The following is a 16805-nucleotide window of genomic DNA, read 5'->3' as shown; positions in this document are numbered from 1 at the left end:
TAAAGGGCTAGGAATTCCTGGGGTAATGAACAGCTAAATACACTGTTTCCTTCTGTGTCCCAGTGCAGATTACGTAATACTAATCTGTTAGCATGGTTTCTAAACAGTTCTTGCTCATATTCTTTATCAGGTCCTGGTTTGCTACAGTAATGTAGAGTGCAATGCAACAAATGCTGTTTATCAGTGTCAAGGGAGGGGGATTTACTGATGGCTATGTTCATCAGTTCTTCGGTTACTGCCCCTGGACCAGTTGTAACCAAGTCCTGGCTGTACCAATAAAATGTTTCACCCTCCGGTCACACCACAAAAGTATCCATTTGTCGCTGTGCTTCCATACCCTGCATAGTTGGAACTACTGCTATGCCAAATATCTGCATAAGGTCTCTGCCCAAAAGATTCACTGGGCATTTTGCAGAAACAACAATTTTGCTTTTCTGGGTCATCCCTGAAACAGGGTCAGTTATTGCTATATTGTGGGAGAGTGGCTCCCGATACAGCTGTCCATTAGCTGCTTTCACTAATATGTAATCAAGTGATTCCGAATTTTCTGGTAGTTTGGAAGGATGTATCAGGGTCCGTGAAGCCCCTGAGTCACACAGGAATTTAACTTCCCTCCCCTCTACCAGAAGTGTAACTTCCGGTTTTGTGTCTGCTAAGTAGAGCTCTAGGCTCAATAATGCTAAATCCAAGATTTCATTTTCTTCATTATCTGTGATTTCATGCACATCCTCTATTTCTTATATCACATTCTCTACTCCTTCTATCACATTTGCATTTGTCTTTTCTTGATTATTCCCTTCTAGTGATTCTTGACTATCATATAGTCAGTCCTCACCCTCCTTGTCTTCCGTGGTTACCTTTTTATTTTGCCTGCAATCCCTTGCTAAATGTCCCTTTTTTCCGCATTTAAAACATTCACCCCTTTTCTTTCTTTCTTCAAATTCCTCTAATCGCTTATCAGTTTGTTTCCCTGGGCATTTTTCTTACCCTTCTTCCCGGTCTGTACTACAAAGACTTCTGATCTGTCTTCTACTGCAAATACTTGAGTTTTCTTTTTCTTTTTGCTATTAAAATGCCTTTCGGCATGTCTTGCATATTCAAGTAATGACTGTAATCTACTCGTACGATGATCTGCTATGTGCTTTGTAATAAAGCTGCTAATGGGTGTAATACTGCCTTTCAAAAAAGCATTCTTTAATTGCTGCTCATATGGACAATCATGTGTTTGGTCTTCAGGTACCTGCATTCCACAATGGTTATTAAAACACTCTAATAATCTGGCATAATATCTATCAACAGTTTCACCTTCTTGTTGGATGCATTGATTAATGCAAGTCCAGTCAGCCCTAGGCTTCCATTTCTCAGAGATTCGATCTGTCAGACCTTTCACTCTAGTTATCCAGTTCTGCGTTACTATGTGGGAGTGGCCTATGTTCTGCGTCACGGGGACTCCAGTTGCCACTGATCATGTGCCAATCTGGACCTACGATTTGTCTGACTACTTTCTCTACTTCCTCTCCATTTAAATGGTAACTTAACCTTATGCCCTGTAAGTCTTCTAAGAATTTTCTAAAATTACCTTTCGGATGGAGAATTCCCTCTATGGCTTTCCGGATGTCTTCCGGTGTCCATGGACTATATACTAGAAGAGTTGTGTCTTGTCCTGCCTGTGGATTTGGTACTTCTATGAGTAGACATATCTCTTCTTCACTCGTAGCTCATGAATTTTTATTTGTTTCATACAATTCAATATCCCATCTTAAGTTGCGTGTTCGAGACCTAGTCTCGACAGGATCTCTGACAAACGGTTTTGATTTTGCAGGGACAGCTGGATATAGCGGAGGTGGATCAGCTTGTCCACTCGCTTCATATTCTGGTAAGGGGGGCGGAGGGGCCGATGCTATTACCAAGTTATTGTCTTCTTTATCTAGAAACATTGCTTTTGAATTTTTATTCTTTTGTTCCCTACGGTTTGCTTCCTCAAGCCACCTGTGTGCCTGAGGAACTCCCAATTGACGTTGCTTTTTTACCTGACCTTTTGCGTCTGTTTTAAGTCGTTTGACAAGTTTGATAAGTGAAGGTTTAACTAATTTGCCATCAAATTTGTATTTATTAACCCATTTTGTATAGTACCTAACGTCGGCACGCTGTAATTGCATATATTTCGCGTCTTCGGTTAAAGGCGGATCTCGGGAACTTTTTGTGCACTTATTTCCCATGTTGTCTTAACTTAGTTAGAAATTGTTACGTAACCCTTTTTATCACGTGGTACCACGATTTTCTCTTTTTCACAGTTTATCTAGAATAACTGCCTACCTATCCTGTTTCCCTGATCTATGACAAGACAGCAATCTTTTTGTCCCTGATTTATATAAATACTGTAACAAGTCCCTGATATGAAACAAAGAAAAGGTAAATTCCTCTTTACCTGAGCCTCCGTGATTGATCGTCTCACCAGAACTGTTGACTCATCCTCCAATCACAGATCAGAAACAGTGGCTGGCCTCTTTTGAACGACAATTCAGTCGGAGGTCTTTCAGAGCCGAAGAACCGATGTGGCCTCTTCCCCGTACGGTTTCATGCCACCGGGCCCATCTGACATGAGCTAGAGCGAGAGTTTTCCAGCTCGAAGGACCAATCTGTCATAGGAAAAATAAACTTTAAAAATGATCAATACACAGTAGGTTCAGGTTAAGGCACTTTAATCTTGCAGCAAGGAGACAAAAATGTGCTAATACAGAGTTTGTCTAACTAGAATCAGGAAGTGCAGATATTTTTATACATTTTCTAATAAGACATTGCCTACCAAGCTGACATAACAGATCACAAGTTTTAACATCATCATTACATAGCAGCTGTTTGTCCATGATTTTCTGCTTGCACTATCAATTTTATGAAAAACTTCCTAAGAAAAACAACGTGGCCTTGGTGACCACTAGTTAGATACAACTTCCCACTATGTTATGTTACCATTCAAGGTATTATAGCTAATTCGAGCACAAAGCAAGTACAGATTCTTCAAGCAGTCTTTTGTTTCATGTATCTCTTCTTTTCCGCAGCTGTGCATGTTCTCATAACACGAACAGAGTTGATTGTTCATATTCAATCATATTATAGAAAACAGTATTGTTCTATTCATACGCTATTCATACATTTTCCTGACCTAGCAGATAATCACCTGCTTCTCAGTACATTTCCAAAAGGCATAAACATGAATTTTGCTGTGCTAGCAAATACTAGGTCAGGGTGCATCTTGCAGTTTCAGAAAGCATATAGTGGTTTGAAAAATCATCTTATAATTTCATACAGAATTAAGCTGTACATAAAATAGAATGAAATGTGTTAACTCTTTTAGCTTCTAATAAGCATTAGACATATATATATAAATACATATTTCTCTAAGATATATGTATTTATTCATTGCCTTTTTATGTATTTTATTTATATTTATCCACATGTTCTTGTCTTTACATTTTGTGCATGTGGTTTTTAAACAAGAGTTTTTCTGACTTCAGCAATTAACTAAGGGCAAAATGTAACCATAGTAATTCATTGATTTCTGGGTGCTGAATTAATTTTGAGTGGTAGGATTGGTTGTTTTAGTAATGAATTAAAGCATTTAAGTGCTGTTGCTGTTTGAATGAACTGTCTGATTAAGCAATGGTTACCATTGCGAAAGCGCTCACCGTTTTATATTAAAAAAGAAGATTTTACTTTGTTGTGGTTCAGCTTCTTTATTCCAGCTACCTTCCTACTGGGCACCTGTGTTTCAACATAAATCTAAAAGAGTTGATTGCAGTTCAGTAGGCCTTACTAGCTTTCAAGCATATTCTTTCTCCAGGGACCCTCCTTGTCAGGACTGACAACACCACAGTCATGTGGTACATCAACAAGCAGGGAGGGACTCAGTCTTACCCCCTGTGCAGGCAAAGCATGAATCTTTGGTCCATGGCAGCATCCCTGGACCTGCATCTCCTAGCTCAGTTTCTTCCAGGAAGGCTCAATGTTTTGGCAGATCAGTTGAGCAGGCGGCAGCTGAACAGAGCAGTCTTTCACAGCATCATTCAATGTTGGGGCACTCCTCAGGTCGATCTTTTCTCGTCCCACCTGCTGCCTCTCTTTTGCACCAGACAACAGCACAGCAGAGCCTGGAAAGTGGATGCTGTGTCCTTCCCTTGGACGTTACTATCAGTGTACACCTTCCCTCCTCTTCTTCTCAGAGTATTAGTGAAGATCAGGGACGAATGTCCAAGGACTGTCCTCATAGCTCCACAATGGCCCAGACAGCATTGGTACCCACTGCTTCGCAGTCTCTCCCATCTTCCTCCTTGGCATCTTCCTCTGAAGTCAGATCTTTTGGTTCAGGAAAGGGGAAACATTCTACATCCTCATCTTCAGTCTCATCATTTGGCAGCATGACTCATTGTATGACTCCTTCCCTTTCTTCCTCCCTTTCCCAACAGGTGGTTGACGTGCTGAGGGAGGCCAGGAGGCCTAGCACTAGGAAATCCTATGTTGGCAAATGGGAGAGGTTCTCTCGTTGGATGCAGACTAGAGGGGAGTCTGCTTCTCAACCTACTCCTCCTCTGATCCTGGAATACCTGGCTGATTTGCTTCAGGATGGTCTTTCTTTTTCCTCTATCAAGATCCATGCTTCAGCCATCTCTGCTCATTGTTCTCTTGAACAGATAATTTTCTCTCATCCCCTGATGAAAATGTTTCTCAGAGCTGTTTGCAATTTAAAACCTCCCAGAAGAGCACCTACTCCAGCCTGGGATCTTAATTTTGTTCTGGAGAAACTCACTGTTCCTCCATTTGAGCCAGCTGCCTCAGTTTCTCTCTTGGAAGACCGCCTTCCTCTTGGCTATAACTTCAGCAAGGAGGGTTTCGGAGCTGCAAGCTTTGATGGCCGTAGAGCCTTTTCTTATTTTCCATGGAGAAATAGTCTCTTTCAGGACTAATCCCTCCTTTATGCCTAAGGTGGTTTCCAGCCTGACTCTTAATCAGTCCATACACCTTCCTACCGTCTTTCCTAATCCTCGCAATAGAGGTGAAAGGATCTTGCATTCTCTTGATGTGCACAGACAGCTCAGGTTTTACCTGGACAGGACTAAAGACCTTTGGAAATCAGCACAGTTGTTGGTCAGTTTTGCCCCTGGAGCCTAGGGCAAGGCTATTTCTAAGCAAACCATTTCTAAATGGATTGCACATTGCATTACTTTTTGTTATTTCTTTCATGGCAAAGCTCTGCCTCAAGGTGTTAGGACCCACTCTACTAGAGCGGCTTCCACTTCTGCAGCCTTTCTAAGGGGTGTCCCTACTAAAGACATTTTGGAGGCTGCCACATGGTTTTCTGTTCACACTTTCACAAAGCATTATAATTTGCTTCTGTTTTCCAGAGCCAGGGCAGGGTTTGCCACTGCGGTGTTGCAGGGCATTATCTCCACCCATTGATGCTGTTGGTTCCTCTCCCCTTTTTTTCTCTGGGCTTTGGTAATCAACCCATTTGTTAGGACTGCAACAGTGAAACACGAACATAGTACAGTTGTGTACATTTACCATAAATGTAGATGTTCGAGTGTATTCACTGTTGCAGTCCTGGTTTCCCTCCCTCCTTCCCCCTTTTTGTGGTCCTCTCCTATTCTCTTTTCCTGAGGTACAGGCTTACTTTGTTATTTGTCAAATTGCTTTTTGGTCTAAGCGTTATTTTCTGGTGGCTCCTGACTTTTGTGGCAAGAAAAACTGAGGAAGTGACGTCGGCTGCCTCCTTTTGTATCGGACGCCCTGACGTCCTTTACAACCGACGTCATTTTTACTTACCTTTGGTATTCTGGCTGACTGAGGGCTACTGGGAGCTGGATAACCCATTTGTTATGACTGCAACAGTGAATACAATTGAACATCTACATTTATGGTAAGTGTACACAACTGTACTTTTTACAAAGCACTATAAAGCAGCTTCCTTATCCAGGTATCAAACAGACGTTGCTAGGACCACTCCCCAGGGACCCCTGGACAATCATCCTTTCTACTGCCAGTCATGTCAACCATTTAATCTACCCATATAGCTTAGGCTACTGCAGCAGTGATCTTTATCAGAAATACAGTACAGTTGTGTAAGTAAACTTACCATAACAGATGTTGCAATAATCACTGTTGCAGCAGCCACTCCATCCCTTCCTCCCCTTAATTTTTGTATGATATTTAATGCTAGGGCATGGATTTTTATTGTTATATTCCTAGCATTGCCCTCTCAGGACTTTAAACTCCCTCTCAATGTTGGCACGGAAGCTCTAAAGGACTTGGTGCCCAAATCTGTTTTTTAGTTAGCTCAGCTCAAGGTTACTAATGGTTTGGGTGCATGGAAGGCACCATGAAAACTTGGAAGGCTGGCCAGCTGTTATATCTTTAGCAGGATAAAAACTGTATAGCTTAGGCTACTGAAGCAGTGATCATTCGATCACCTACTGTTATGGTAAGTTCACTTATTCTATGTTTCTCAGTTACTGTGCTGTGTTTTCATCTAATTGCTATTATTTTTCCAAATGTAGCTAGATTTAATAGATATATGTCATGTTAGGCTACAAGAACTTATATAACACTTCTGAGCATGAGAAACATTTCTATTTATTAAGGATTAATTTCTTGTTGTGGTGTCAAAATTGCTTTTTTTCTTGAACTCTAAATCTGCTCATCATTGGGGGAATTACTTTTCATCATGGATCATTCTAGGGGTTATTTTATATCATATATATATATATATATATATATATATATATATATATATATATATAACATGGTGAATATCTTAACAATAGGGTTTACAGCAGTGAATAGCTTGCATGGTCATCTTGTTCCTCCACTGAACATGTTATAGATATCCCTTTCTGACAACGTCACTCTTGTTCCCTTTATTAGGAAAAAATAATCTTGAAACTTGAAGATGAAGTAAACCGGCTTAAAGTTTTTGAGCAGGAGTCTATAAGGAAAGACAACTTAATTGCTGATTTGAGAGAAGAAGTGGATTGCTTAACATTGCAATTAAACCAGATGGGCCCTGTCCTCAACACTGATTCCCCAGCACTAACAACAATTTTGTCTAGATTGTTTATGGACAATGAGATCAAAGTGACTAAGCTGGATGATGAGGTAAGTTTACTTTGCATAAAGAATATGTTTTGGTCTTTAATGTTAGTTATATTTGCCACTGGCCAGTTTTGTTTAAGGAATGAATGAAATTGTTACATTCCAGTCTTTATATCACAGAAGCAGAATTGTATTATCAAGAATCTGGAGTGAGTCACTGTACCCTAATGATTGATAGATATGTATATAGGGCAGTAAATGCTCTTTTCACGAAGACAAAGCCTCATCTGAAATAAATCCAAAAAGGACAAGATTTAAAAGAAAAATCTTAGAAATGCTGCATATCTGCATAATTCATACGTTAGTCTTTTTGTATGAAAATAATCTTCACAATGGTTTACTGATGGTGCTTGAGGTGATTTAATTATTCACCTATGGACCTAGAAATTGTCCTAAAAATTGCAACTGTTCCTATGTGAGAAAGTTACTGGCTGATGGCAATCTTTTATTATTTACTGCAGGCAAAGCTAAGCATTTTGTAATGTTTAAATAGTTGTAAATATTTATTAAATAATTTGTATAGTACTTATAAAATAATTTATTATGAAGAATATTATAAATAGTAGTAATGCTTGTGGAGGTCACACCTATTTCATAATCAATGAGAAGAAATGCCAGAAGAGCAACAGATGGATGTCTGACATGGAAAATTTAACTTAATGTTTTTTCTTTAAACTCTGTCACTGTTATCTGCATTTGTTTGTATCTGTAATAGCTTTGTTTACTAAGAGCCAGGGCACAGGGCATCATCTAGCTTTGGTAGCCTAAGGTCCTAGAGGGTTCCTACAGATCTTCCATTTGTTGTATGCATGCCGTTCAGTAATATTCAGTTAATTTGTGGGTGATCTGCAAAGATGAGTTAAGTGATGAGGTGAACGGCACTTTGCTGGCTGAGGTTCTAGCAATGAGGAAGAATCTGCAGTCCTATCTGAATGGATAGTGGTGATCACATGACCAAACAATTATGTAAAGTAGATAAGTAGTGGAGAGAAGCCACGGTGGTGCAGCGGTAGCGTTGTTGCTTCACAGCAAGAGGTTCTTCCATTCGATTCTCGGCTGGAGCGCCTTCTGCATGGAGTCTGCATGTCCTTTCCTTACGGTCGAATGGCATTCGAAAGACATGCATAGAATGGGCGTGCCTTCGCTGAAGGTTGGGCATGGAGCTGGCACCTCGGCACCCATAAAAAAATCTACTGCCAATCATTAGCGGACCAGAGTTCCGCTGTGGCGACCCCTAACTGGGAAAAGCCAAAAGAAGAAGAGCAGCGGTGTATATTTTAAATCTTTTGGGAGGTTGGTATAATGGTTAATTCATTTACCTTACAGACAAAAGGTACAGGATTTGATTCTCACATGGAGTAATTGGCTAGGCTTAAAATGGCCCACAAGGGCAGTTAGCCTACTACTAATTTATCGGTGGGAGGTTGACATAATGTTTAAGGTGTCTACCTTACAAACACAAGGTGCAGGGTGTGATTCCCACATGGGGTAATTGGCTAGGCTTAAAATGGCCCACAAGGGCAGTTAGCCTAGTACTAATCTATGAGCCTATGAACCTATGAATCATTGAGGTATAGTTGTTTTAAAAATATCCCTACTCATCCCAGATTTGTGTAGCTTATCTGGTGTGCAAGATTAGACAGCCCAGAGAAAGGCAGCAGCTGTAAGCATCAAAAAGGAAGCAGCATAATTAATAAGAGTTATTTGCATATAACATGGCAATACTATGTATAAAATCAGTAAACTATAAAGGCTACACAGAGTAATAGTAGAAACTATGTAACAAAGCTACTAACAGTGGAAGAAAATAAGGTCATGTTGCCTTACAAATGTCTTTCTTCGTATTGCCTATTTATTCAGCCCATGTAGCACCCACGGAGATGGTCAGCTTTAGGTAATACCAACCCATTCAACAAAGCATAATTTTGATGATTTATATATTTCTTTCTTTTTTAAACCTCCTTGAACTAACCCCTACACCCGTTACCCCAGATCGACTTTCCAGCTCTCTTCAACTCAACATTTTAGATTCTCCACCTGTCGTACCTTAAACCAGCTAGCATTTAAATCACTAACAACTTTCTGAAGTTTAACTCCTCTTATGATCACCCTGGATGTAATGGGCTTTATCCCAAAATTCGTCACAACTGGGTTTCCATCCTAGATATTCATATTACCATAGTTTTTATCCCATTTCCTTTATGAGTGATAATATCTCACATTGTGGAAGGGCTGCTTCATGAATAACAGCTGGAAAGGACAGGGTACATCTACTGGCCTCTTCTTATTGTCTGTAATAAAACTGAAGAAGATGTTTGACTAGAGTAGTCTTCATAGTTATTAACAAGCTTTCAGTCCCACCTCACATTAATTAGTTAATTAAATTATTATTAATTAATCACATTAGTTTCTGTATGAACTCAAAACTAATGACCTTGGCAGCACTTCCTTAAAGTGGTTCAATATTTGTCTGGTAGTAGAAGAAGGGAGTGATGGGAATGCAAGTTCTCTAAATTCTGTGAACTCCACAGTAGTTTTTCACAAAGCCCCTCTGCTATTACCCTCAATACCTCCAGAAACATACATTGCCATGCAGATGAACTAATCTTAAGTAATTCAGGTCCATCTGCCTCAGGTAGCAGCTGTGAAATCAAGCACAACTTTACTTTACTTTCACTATGGTTTTGATCGACAAATGATTGGTGCCAGAACCATGGCCTAAAACTAAGTGTGAAAAAATGCATTATCATACCCTTTTTGGAAGTCAAGTATCCCTACAAATTACAACATCAGTACCACACTCCTAATTATGCCATGTGTCCACAGTGGTGAAGAAGTCCTTCTATGTGACACAACTTAGAAATAAAGATATAACATCCACATTCAAGGAAATTATAGTCCCACTGTACTCGGCCCTCATTAGATCAGTAATCGAGTACAATGTGCCATTTGGCATGTACTTGGTTAGCCACTTACAGCAACTGGAGTGACCTCAGAGGTTCCTTGCAAAGAAAATACACGGTGTAAACAACATGTCCTATGCAGATAGACTAAAAGCCCTATCCTTTTACTCTATCTTTTACTGATTATTAAGGGTGACCTATGAGGTACTCACAAATCCAGCCCTGATGGAAGTGCTACACATTAACAAGTTAGACAGCATGAGGGTCATCCGATCTAAGGGATCTAGGGATCTAAACTTAGTCAGCGACTCAAACAAAACATGCTGAAGATACAGATATGTGTCTCAGAGACTGCCCCTTCTTTGGAAGAGGATCTCTATACTTCATAGGTTCATAGATTAGTACTAGGCTAACTACCATTGTGGGCCATTTTAAGCCTAGCCAGTTACCCCATGTGAGAATCAAACCCTGTACCTTGTGTCTGTAAGGTAAGCACTTTAACATTTATGTGAACCTTCCCTATTCACATTAATCAGAGCCCTTCCCTAGCCCTCTTCAAATACAATTTGAATCAATTGACGGGGACTCACTAATTCACACTTGGGGTAGTGCCTTATCCCTTATGGACAGGAGCAATCTGTAAGATACTCAAGGTATAGGCACAAATCCATGCCATCCTCTTGCCCCTAGGGGATATATATTGGGTAAAATTTGGCTATATTGCCAGGCTTGTAAGGACTCTTAACCACTAGCCTAGTAATCTCCTATAAACCTATTGCAAGTTTGTTTGGCAAAACTAGGAGAAGGAGTTCAGAACCACCAATCTGATCTATTCTCTCCCCATCTGGAATCTATTCTGTCATTTGAAGATCTAGGTGTCTTCTTACACCCAGCCCCATCTTTCTTATCTCTGATTTAGTCTCTAAGTTATGTACTACTTTAAAGTCACCTTTCACACATTTAAGGCATACACAGCCATTGGGAAAGGAGTACTTGTACCCAACCTGGAAAAATATCTACCTTTATTTCCCATTATGGTCTGAGTACTAATTGATTTCATATGTATTTACATAATATATGTCATTTTATGGTCCATTCTGTTCTAAAGGCAGCACCACTGTATTACTCCTCAGGAAAAGCCTCATGTGAATTGCAGTTCTACTACCTTTGTCTGCTCTTTCACCTTTATAGGTTCATAGGTAGGTGCTAGGCTATTGGCCTTAGGGCCTATATAAGCCTAGCCAAAAAGGTACCCTGGCTTTCATCACCCAAGAACATTATTTTCCTGTGCCCCTGTTGAGCAGAGCCACTGAGGTGATCCCCAAGGTGAATTTCCTATTTCCCATCCAGTCATCAAGATTATTCTTTAAGAGTGCTAATGAGGAGCTTTTTATGATATAGATAGTTAGTTTATTCCAGAGTATGGGAGGTCTCTGGGACAGGAATCTATCCCTCCGGCATGTTCTGTTTATTGTGGTGACAAGGTTTAGGTCCCTAGAGCATGTAGCTCGGAGGGATTGGGATTTCTTTAAGTGGAGCATGTTCAACAGCTCTGGGTTTGACATAGCTTTGTATGTTAGGCAGAGATCGCCTCTGAGTAGGCGATATGCCTCAGAGTAAAGCTGGAGTTTTTTGAGACAGTCTGCGTAGGGCATCTGTTTGAGGCTGGTAATCCTCTTTGTGAGGTATTTCTGTGGCCTTTCCAGTTGTTGTAGATGTCTTGTGTGGTACATACCAAAAGGGACATTGTACTCTATAATGGGTCTAATAAGTGACGAGTAGAGGGGAACAATTACCTCTTTTTTCCTGGATGAGAAACCTTTTGTGATGAGGTGTGCCACATAGAAGGATTTCCTGACTACTGTAGCAATGTGATTATCAAAGGCAAGACTACTGTCCACCTATGTCCCAAGGTCTCTTATCACACTTTCGGTGTTAAGTAGACTACGACCTATGTGGTAGCTCATGGGTACAGAGTTTTTACCAAAGGAGATGACAATGTACTTTTTGGCATTGAGCTTGAGGCCATGGCTTTGACACCAGACATCTATCTCAGTGAGGCCTTTTTGTAGGATGTCCACATCGTTAGGAGTTTCAATTATGACTCCTAGTTTGCAGTCATCTGCAAAATCGTTACCCAAAGACCTTCTGTGTTAGCCTGTACTTCAGAAAAGTAGATACCAAACAGGAGAGGACCCAGGATTGAACCCTGTGTTACTCCACTTGTCACTGGTCTGAAGTTGGATTTGGAGTCTGCTACTTTCACAGTGTGGGTTCCGTCAGTGAGCCAGTTGGAAACCCATCTTGTGACATAGGGATACCTAGTTTATTGAGTTTATCTGTAATTCCAGAGTGGGGGATGGTGTAATTTAAAATGCTAAATCCATGTCATAGTTTAAGGGTACACTGCATGTCTGCCAAATAAGCCATTTAAAACATAGACTATGAATTTAGAGACTAGACCAAAGGTCCCATCCAAGTAGCAAGCGATTTCTCAAAAGTATGCAGTGTGTCACTCTACCTAATATTTAAAGGTGTTTTGTTCCAGAGAGATTGACCATACATTATAAAATAATTTCCTTAATGAATTTCTATGCCTCTATGTCCTGAGTGTGAAATTGCCTTCCCTGTATAGAATATTAGTTTGGAGAATGTTGATACCCATTAGTACCCTGGATTCATCTTTGAGAGATCTGTATGACAGAAAATTCTAGCCTTTCAAATACCTGTAATTTATTAAATATAACTCAGGTAATTCTAATTGTGTACTTTAACTGGATGACTTGTATGCTGTAATTCTTTTAGTGGATCTCCTCTATACAACTTCCATTATTATTAATTCATACTTTCTACAAGAGCAAAATAAAGAGGTATTGTTCAGTACTGATCTTACATAGGACATAAAGAGCTTCACCAAGATTAAATGTGCCTGTGCTTTAAATTTCTTAAGAATTAGTCCTGTTATACTCAAGACTTTGCATTTTACTGATTGTGCATGTGCTTGATCCCCTCACTGCCTTCTAACATGGGTCAGAGATGAGGAGAGACCACCTAGAAGCAGCTGATGGTCAGCTATGGGAAGCAAAAAAGTACAAACAAAAAGATGAACATGTCAGGAATTGGGATTTCACTGAAGAGGACATTGCACTTTTATGCAATCATACAGAAGGAAGAAAGACTTCTGGTAAGGTAAATCTGCACTACACATTATTGTTTTGGTTTGAGGGCTGCATCTTCAAAAACATTACTGTGCTCTTTCCTTGAGTAATGTTTTAGCCCAGAGGCCTTAAGGCAAATACACACTATGCTAAGATAGCTGTTAAAATATTTTACATCCTTATTACTGGTGATTGGGATACCTATTTTTATATCATCACCATCTTTTGATATCCAATAGGTTTTTGATGTTGAGATGAATGAAAATACTATATTAAACAAGATGGGTCTGGGGATACCAGCTGTAACTATAGCTCACTCACTTTTGTCTGTTACTGAGCCAGTTAATCACCCAGTTTACTATGTAAGGATTTATGAACTGCTTTTTCATAAAGTCTAAAATCACTTAGTATGGAATGAAGTTTTATGTCTTGGAAAGTTAAAGATAAATAAGTTGTACACCAATGCCAAAGTCTAATCCCCTAATAAGTGGATATACAGATCCACTATATTTCAGGTGAAGTCACCACAAAAATGAGTATAGGAATGTCTTAATCTGTACCAAAGATTGCTTGCACTGTGTACCTGCGAATAAGTTAACCATTACATAAAATTTTTAGCTGCATACCCACCCTGTAGATGAATACTGTTGTGGGACCTTCAAGCCACAGGTATCCTTGTCACAAGTTGCCACACTGGTGTCACCAACTCGTAATCAAAAGCCTACCCTTTCAGTTGTATAACTCTGTGTGCCTCTGTGTGGCAGCCACCCCAGCTGTACAGATATGAAAGCCTTCCCTTATGTGCAGTCTGGTGTATCAATGGGCTATCAATGGCCTACTGGTTAAGGTGTTTGTCTTACAAACACAAGGTGCAGGGTTTGAGCACCACAAGGGATAATTGGCTAGGCTTAAAATGTCTCGCTAAGGCATTTAGCTTAGTAATAATCTATGCATCTATGCACCTATAGCATGGCAAATCCATGGCACCTGCAGTATTCCTATCCCCTGTCTACACCTATAACTTGCCACTGTTTGTTGTTGATAGCCTACTCAATCATCACCCTGTAGCGATATGTCTTTTTCTCCATAGGTGTCCTCATGTCCTGTTGACAAATTCAGCCAAGATGAGAATGACATCCTGCTGCAGGCCCTCAGGACACGTGGGAAGCCTGTTAGAGAGAGGTGGTGTTCATTAGCCTCTGTGTGAAAGCATCTGGGAGACAGTTGTCCACCACATAAGTGCTGTTGGATGGGTTGTCCATCCATCAGAGCTGTTGGATGCACAATGCAGCAATGTCAAGGACTTGTCATCAGCATTATCAGGCAATAGTCTAAGAAGGCACAGCATAGCAGCAGAGAGGTCAGCTTTTGCAGGTGGGGCCACCTCCCACTGTATTCCTAATTGATAGAGCTAGTCCCACATGATGATGATTAAAACAAAAGTGTCATATATGTAGAACTGGGCAGAAGTTGTGGGAGTGGACAGCCCTCTCAGAGGGAAATGTACTGGCTTTGAACCATAATACATATTTGTATAGCAGCCATGCATTGCGTGTTAGCAGCACACATACCACTGTATATGTTTCTTATAGGTACATCAGCAGGCACATAGGACTTGTAATAGAGGACATGTCAGTTGTATATTTACATAGTGTGTGTACCATTTTTTTACATGTGTAAAGGAAAGCCTCACATGTAGAACGAGTAATCTCATTCACTGTCTTCTATCTTGGATTGTGTATTTAGAGACCGGAACACCACGTATACAGGCTGGGTCAGGATACTAAACTGATGTCAGCACCTATGCAGTGTCTGGCATGGATGCTGAGATACAGTTCAGATCGTAGTCAGGTGACACACGGGCAGTGTCTTCCTCCCCTGGGTGGTCTTTCACACATTTTGCAAAGTGAAGATATGGCTTTGACCACACTTGAAACCTCTCGGGGGGGGGCTTCCTTTGACTGAGAAGGCCAGCAGCAGAGGAATGCTATACCTCCGATGTTGGTACACTCATCATACAGACTACAACTCAAATTACTCAGTCTGAGTTACTTCACTGACTTGAGTTTCAACTAAAGCTTGTCTCACTCTTAGCTAATCCCAGTCTAACCCGACATTACTCATATAATCTATTAAACCATCTTAGCTATCTAAGAGAATTTTCCCTTTTCTCTCTCCATACCTTCCTTCAATTAATTTTGTCTACCCCTTTATATTACCTCTTGCTTCCATTAGCCTCTGCTGCTTTCTACCTAACCTGCCCTTCTCTTATCTCATTCTTCCTCTCTTTATTTATAAATGATCTTCCTTTACCTGTTTCCTCTTCTTATACCCTCATTTCTCTTACATGTTTAATTTTTTTTTTCTTCTCCCTTTATAGTTTCCCTCCACCTCCCACGTTGTTGTTGACCTTCTTTTATCCAAATATAACCTTACTTTGAACCTTTTTAATTATGGAACCTATTTGCATTTGTCTTTTTATTTTTGTTAAATTGCTTAATATCTCTGTAAATATTACCTTACTCAGACCATTCTCTTAAATATGTAACCTATGTGTATATTTCTTTTGATTTTGTTAATTGCTAAATATTACTGTCTACTGCATTTTAAATGTTTATCTGCTTGGAGCTTTTCTCCCCGGGCCTCCGCTGAAAATGGATATGTATCCAGTCAGACTTTCCCGGTTAACGAATGTAAAATAAATAAATAAAATAAATAAATACAGGTGCCTAGCAAATGTCCCTGGTGCTATCATATGTCACAGCCATCCACTGATATGAAGGCAGGGCTAAGACTCAAGCCACAGATTTTCAGGGCTGTCACCTGGGATAGTCCGTCACTATTTATGTCAATATGGAGATGATTGATGTGGTGCTTGACTTCTTTGAGGATGTAACCCATCACTGCCGAATGGCTGTCTGACTCCTTGTAGTTAGGTTCGGATTCATTAAGATTGTTGTTACACATATTGGCACATTGCGTGAAGGATAGGAAGTACCAATAAAGATGTCCTGTATTGCTGGTGCTGTCCATGGTCGGGGCATGTATGTACACAGAATGATTATGTTAGGCCATTATAGAATACATAGTTCCTGCAAGTCTAGGGATCTACCACTATATTGGGGGTGGCAGTGGTTTTCAGCTGGCATAAATACGGAACCTTCTCAGCACCATCCATACATGTCCAGATCCCATGGCAGCACAACATGCCTGTCAAAGGAGGCCTGTAGCTCAGCCAGAATAGTGGTAGCCAGATCAGTGCAACATAGTGGCATCTGTTATGGTGAATTTCCCCTAGCACCACCCTCTCCCTCTCATTAAAGGAAATTGTCCATTATACAGGGTGCCCCTTGCCACAAGAACTCCTTGCCAGTGGCATGCAGTCTCACCCAGGCTGTGATGTCAGCCATGCATCGTGTCCTTCATCACATGTGAAATGACAGCTGTGTGACCCAGTGCACCCTCCCCCCTCTGTTGTATATGTGGAGATGTCGGATACACATTTTGACTCAGCCATGCACTGCTCAGCACAGCCTTTAAGTACCACTGCATGTATCTTATTTATTCTGTGTGACACTGCATTGTCACTGTGGGGTTG

The 16805-nt window shown here is 40.4% G+C and overlaps 1 protein-coding gene across 4 annotated transcripts in view; it reads left to right on the top strand.

The window, feature by feature from the left end:
- Positions 1 to 16805, top strand: part of CCDC27 (coiled-coil domain containing 27) — a 1043518-nt gene that overhangs the window by 522770 nt on the left and 503943 nt on the right. For all 4 annotated transcript variants that reach the window (XM_044062954.1, XM_044062953.1, XM_044062952.1 and 1 more), the window contains one exon: positions 6919 to 7149. In XM_044062954.1, the coding sequence (XP_043918889.1) occupies positions 6919 to 7149 (231 nt within the window). The remainder of the gene's footprint in view (positions 1 to 6918; positions 7150 to 16805) is intronic.

Source organism: Protopterus annectens, chromosome 2.part1 (assembly GCF_019279795.1).
Source record: "Protopterus annectens isolate FY-2018-M chromosome 2.part1, PAN1.0, whole genome shotgun sequence".
In the NCBI taxonomy this organism is placed as follows: domain Eukaryota; kingdom Metazoa; phylum Chordata; order Ceratodontiformes; family Protopteridae; genus Protopterus; species Protopterus annectens.
This window is presented reverse-complemented; position numbering and strand designations above follow the sequence as displayed.